Source organism: Belonocnema kinseyi, chromosome 5, assembly GCF_010883055.1.
Source record: "Belonocnema kinseyi isolate 2016_QV_RU_SX_M_011 chromosome 5, B_treatae_v1, whole genome shotgun sequence".
Taxonomy (NCBI): domain Eukaryota; kingdom Metazoa; phylum Arthropoda; class Insecta; order Hymenoptera; family Cynipidae; genus Belonocnema; species Belonocnema kinseyi.
This window is the reverse complement of record NC_046661.1, coordinates 146,196,437-146,201,246: the sequence shown is the minus strand read 5'-3', so window position 1 is coordinate 146,201,246 and position 4,810 is coordinate 146,196,437. Positions and strand designations below refer to the sequence as shown.

Here is a 4,810-nt window from a genome sequence, read left to right as displayed (position 1 = left end):
TGTCTATTTTAGCCTGTATTACTCTGCGTGCCACGAATTTAATATACATCACCAATATATAAGAGGAGGAAGAGCTGAGAAGTCCAAACGTTTCGAAATTATCACTTAAAAGTTTCACAAGTTGCAGTATTCCTAGGTTTTAATTCTCAACTCTCACCTTCACGAGCCTTGTTTGTCTCAGTCACTCGATTATTGACGACCGTGACATTTTCTTATATTAAACTTACCCAACGTTCCGATTGGTTCAAGCATCCGTAAACACCACACACCAATCACAAGCTGGAAAGACTAGGCTGGTCGCGCTCTACCAACAGCCATTATAGAAGTTAATATTAATAATTACCACCTAAAGAAGCGCCGTTCATGTTAATTATTATGATTGTGATTATTTAAATGATATTAGTATCATGTCATTTATTTGATGGCATTCGTATTTTTTTAGTGTTGTATTATTCTAAAGGTTTTGATTTACTATAAAATCATAAATTAATTGAAAAATAAACGCTTTTTCTCTAGTTTAGGAATTACTTGCAGTTTAGGGTTTTTACATTTGATATAATTGAAGATTTCGGATGTGAGTAAGTCTTTTTCAATACTCATCTCCTTTCTTTATAATGATGATTTATGAAATCAATCATGTTCTTTTCTATTATAATTATAAATGTATACTTAAAAGCAGAAACACTTATATATACATTCAATTCAAATGTCTAAATCTGGTTCATTTCTCATTATTCTAATTTATGATTGTTCAATACAGATATAGAAAATAAAATACAGAAAAACTTTATTCAAATAAAACAAACATTTGTTTGACCCCATATTAAAGGAATAATTTGTTTGATTCGAACAAACATTTTTCTTAGTGTATGATTATAATATATAAATATTATTGCAATATTATTATTATAGGCAATATAATATACACCACAGATGTATAAAAACGGGAGAGCAGGGAATTCAGAACTCTCGTAATTATCACTTGAGATTTTCTTATTTTTAATTAATAATTTTTAACAGGTCGGAATTCCCAACATTGACCTGGACGAACCTCGTTTTCCCCAGACGTTGTAATAGGGCCTAACCGTTTAGCTTGTTTTATCAGCCTACCAGTTAATAGATTTTAAACAAGGAGAACTTTCCCATGGAATGCTCATAACTGATTACCTATCAGTGTTTCAAGGAAGAAAGTTTTTCTTCGATTTTATTCCCTTAGGTTTTTATTTTTTCTTATTTAAAAGATAGGAAGTTGAACGGTCCCAAGCGAAGTTCTGATTGGTTCGCGTGCCCACGAACTGCTCAGCGCACCAATCACATTCAAACGTACTTTTCGGGTTGACTCGCCCGTTCCCCGATTTCATACTATATTCTAATTTAATAACTATATGACCACTTCACGCGTATCTCGTACTTACTATAGTTTTAATTATTATTATTACCATAATAATAATTATTAGTATGAATGTATGTATTGTGACGGGGTATTATTAACCCCGCACAAAAACACTGAATCTAGGATATTATGAAACTTTAAAAATGGGAAATGAGCTTAAAGTAACGAATCGAGGTACTGCTTTAAGTAATAATCTTCAAAACTATTCTGGAATATAAGAGTTCTGTGACTAGTCTAGGAGAAAAATAATAAATCGAGTCAAAAACTGAGTTGAAGAATATTGTAAAGAAAAATCTGTATATGTAAGAACATCAAGGGCCCGAACGCCCCGAACAACTGGTCGAGGCCCTCCCCGATCCCAGACTCAGGAGATGAAAATTCCGGTATTATATCGATGGTAACCTCAGAAAACAGCAGTTGGTAGCTAAAGCGGAAGTAAGACCACGTCACGATCGATTTCCATCACAAATCACAGGTGATCCTAGCAATAGTACTCATTCAGAAATAAATGTGAACATCGACACGAACCCTTCTGCTCCTTCTCCTACTACTAGCCCCAGACCTGGAACCCGTTCTGCGATTTCTAAAAGAAATAGACTTGATAAAAATGCTTCTCTGAAGAAGGGAAAACCTACAAAACCTGTGAAAACTGGTCGCATAAACAATCGCAAGGAGAAACCCAAGGTTACTTCTAAGTTTGTTTGCTGAATGGGTCAAAGGAGACTTTGAAGGTTTGTCGAGGATTTTCCCTACTGCTGACTATTCAGCTTTCGCGGATTTTTCTCCAGTTGAAATATTCGAAGGCTTCATTGGTGATGAAGTTATAGACCTCATGAGGTCTGATATTCATGTAACCCTTGTTAGTGATGCTATGCGGCTGAAGCGATTTGAGCAAATTCTCAGATGCTTTCATGTCGTTGATAATGAGGTTTTCAATCCAAGTTTGAAAGATAAGTTGTGGAAGATAAGATCTCTAATAGATAAATTGAAGAAGAAATTCTCTCTAAATTTCGTAACTGAGAAAAACATGTGATACGATGAGAGTATGGTGAGGTATTTTGAGAAGTTTCATCTGAAACAGTTTATCCCAAAAAAGCCTATTCGTTTTGGTTACAAGGTATGCTCCTCGAATACACCCAGGGAGTACCTTCTGGACTTCGAAGTTTACCAGGGAAAGAGCGAGAATGAATACACTCATATCGAGAAATTGGTAGGTAAGTCTGCTGCTCCTTTGCTGAAAATGGTAGAAAACTTCCCAGAAGAAATAAAATCCTTGCCTTTCCATTTCTACGTCATCAATTTGTTCACAACATTTAAACTACTCTCACACATGCAACAGTTGGGATATGGTGCAACAGGTACTTTGCGGGAAAATAGAATTCCAAACTCGTGTCCTCTGGCCAGCAACAAAGTTTTGAAGAAGTTTCCCCGAGGTCACACGAAGAGTATAATAAATAAGCCACATGGTGTTCTCCTCTGCAAATGGGTGGATAATTCGGTAGTTGTTGCTTGTTCTAATACACACGGCATCAGCCCTATAACCGAAGTTTCTCGGTATTCATTTACGAGCAAGACTCAGGTCCAGGTTCCACGCCCTGCAATGCTGAGTGTGTATAATCAAGGAATGGGTGGTACAGACTGGTTGGATCAAAATGTGAACCTATACCGGATCCAAATAAGGAACAGAAAATGGTACTGGCCGCTAGTTATCTGGATGCTGAATGTAGCTCTTCAAAGTTCATGGATTCTGCATCGACATGCTGGAAACGATATTTCTCACCTGGACTTCAGAAGAGGAATTGCACTGACTTACTTGAAGAAATTCAAAACCTCTCAACCCTGATAATGGGACTTTTGTAAACTGCAGGTCCAATATTTGGGCTTTGTAATGAATCAGACAGGTCTCAACGTCGAGGAGGAAAAGTTACGGCCAATATGGGAATACCCTCGACCGTAGAGATTGCGACTTGTCCGCCAATTCATAGGATCAACATCTAGGTATAGACGTTTCATTCAAGACTATGCCAGAATTTGTGAACCTTTAACACGCTTAACTAAGAAAAATCAGGCGTTCATTTGGGGCAAAGAACAAGAGGAGGCGTTCCAGACACTCAAAAAGGCATTAATCTCATCACCAATTCTAGCGTATCCCGACTTCAGCGTCCCTTTCAGAATGCAGACAGACGCCAGCAACACTGGCTTGGGTGTAGTGGTCACCCAAGTACAGGGGGGTCAAGAAAAGGTTATAGCTTATGCCAATAGAATCCTGTCCAAGGCTGAGCGTAATTATTCTACAACAGAGCGGGAATGACTAGCTGTCATCTGGGCGATCAAGAAATTCAGGTACTCCGGAAGTGTTTTCGCGGTTCTACGAGGAAGAGGAGGATCTTCAGTTGGCCACGATGGAACCCGTGGAGGAAGAGTGGTAAGAGAGGCGCAGTCAGGCGGTTATAGACAATCCAACTAAATATAGAAGTTGGAAGGTGGTTGATGGTCAGTTATCTCGATATCAAAACTGCTGGAAGATATCCTGGATGACCTGGATGCCTGGAAACTGGTTTGTAGTACAACCAGATTACAGGCATCCAGGTCAACCAGGATCAATCTAGGTCAATCTAGGTGCGTAATCTATGGCCTAGGCGAAAAATCTGTACTCGGCGTCGTCGACAACCATTCTGTGTTTGACCCTCATACTGGGTGCCTAATTGACAGGCGAAATACTAAACCCGCAAATCAGCTCTGGATGCGATTTTACGTCTAATGGTGGGAGTCTAGGAAGGAGACGGATCTAAATTGAGCCGGATGTGGCCTGAATAGTTGTACTTAACTAAGAACAAAATAAAAGGAACGCCAACGAGGTGCGGCGTGGTGGTCTAGTCAGTGCGCGTTGTTTGAGTCCGTTAAGATACTAAATTTTGATGTAAATTTTAATGTGGGAGCGTGACTTCTGGTTCTGACGGCGGGTCGCAGTGTAAGGGTAGACATTCTATTAGTTTTCCAACATGGCGCAGCAGCATGACATTAAAGGTCGGAGGTCAGAGCCATTTTTAGAAACACCGGCTCTAAATTAGCGGGGGAATAATTCATATTATTTCGTTAGGAATTTTCAAGTCGACGAGTTGTTATTCAATTCTGAAGGGTCGGTGTAAGGATCTCGCCGATATAACGCGAAGAAAATTAAGGTTTGATTCGGTTAGGTTCAAAATTATGTGTTTCTTTTGTGGGATTTTGTACTCGTAAATGAGGCTGTCTACTTGGTGGGTACCTATCACCACTACGTAGCGCGTCCTCAGGTTGCGGATAGAGGAAAGGCCTCTGAGGTTAAACACCCCTGAGGTTAACTGCGAATACAAGAATAAGCAGTCGCGGACAGCCGATAGGAACCAGTCGTGGGTGTGGTGAGCCCACATTGGTATA

The 4,810-nt window shown here is 39.4% G+C and overlaps 1 protein-coding gene across 1 annotated transcript; it reads left to right on the top strand.

Moving 5' to 3' along the window:
* The first annotated feature begins 2,438 nt into the window (after positions 1-2,438).
* LOC117173943 (piggyBac transposable element-derived protein 3-like) lies at positions 2,439-3,236 on the top strand. The gene has a single exon (XM_033362591.1). It carries the CDS (start codon positions 2,439-2,441, stop codon positions 3,234-3,236), a length of 798 nt encoding a protein of 265 aa, XP_033218482.1.
* The last annotated feature ends 1,574 nt before the right edge of the window (positions 3,237-4,810 follow it).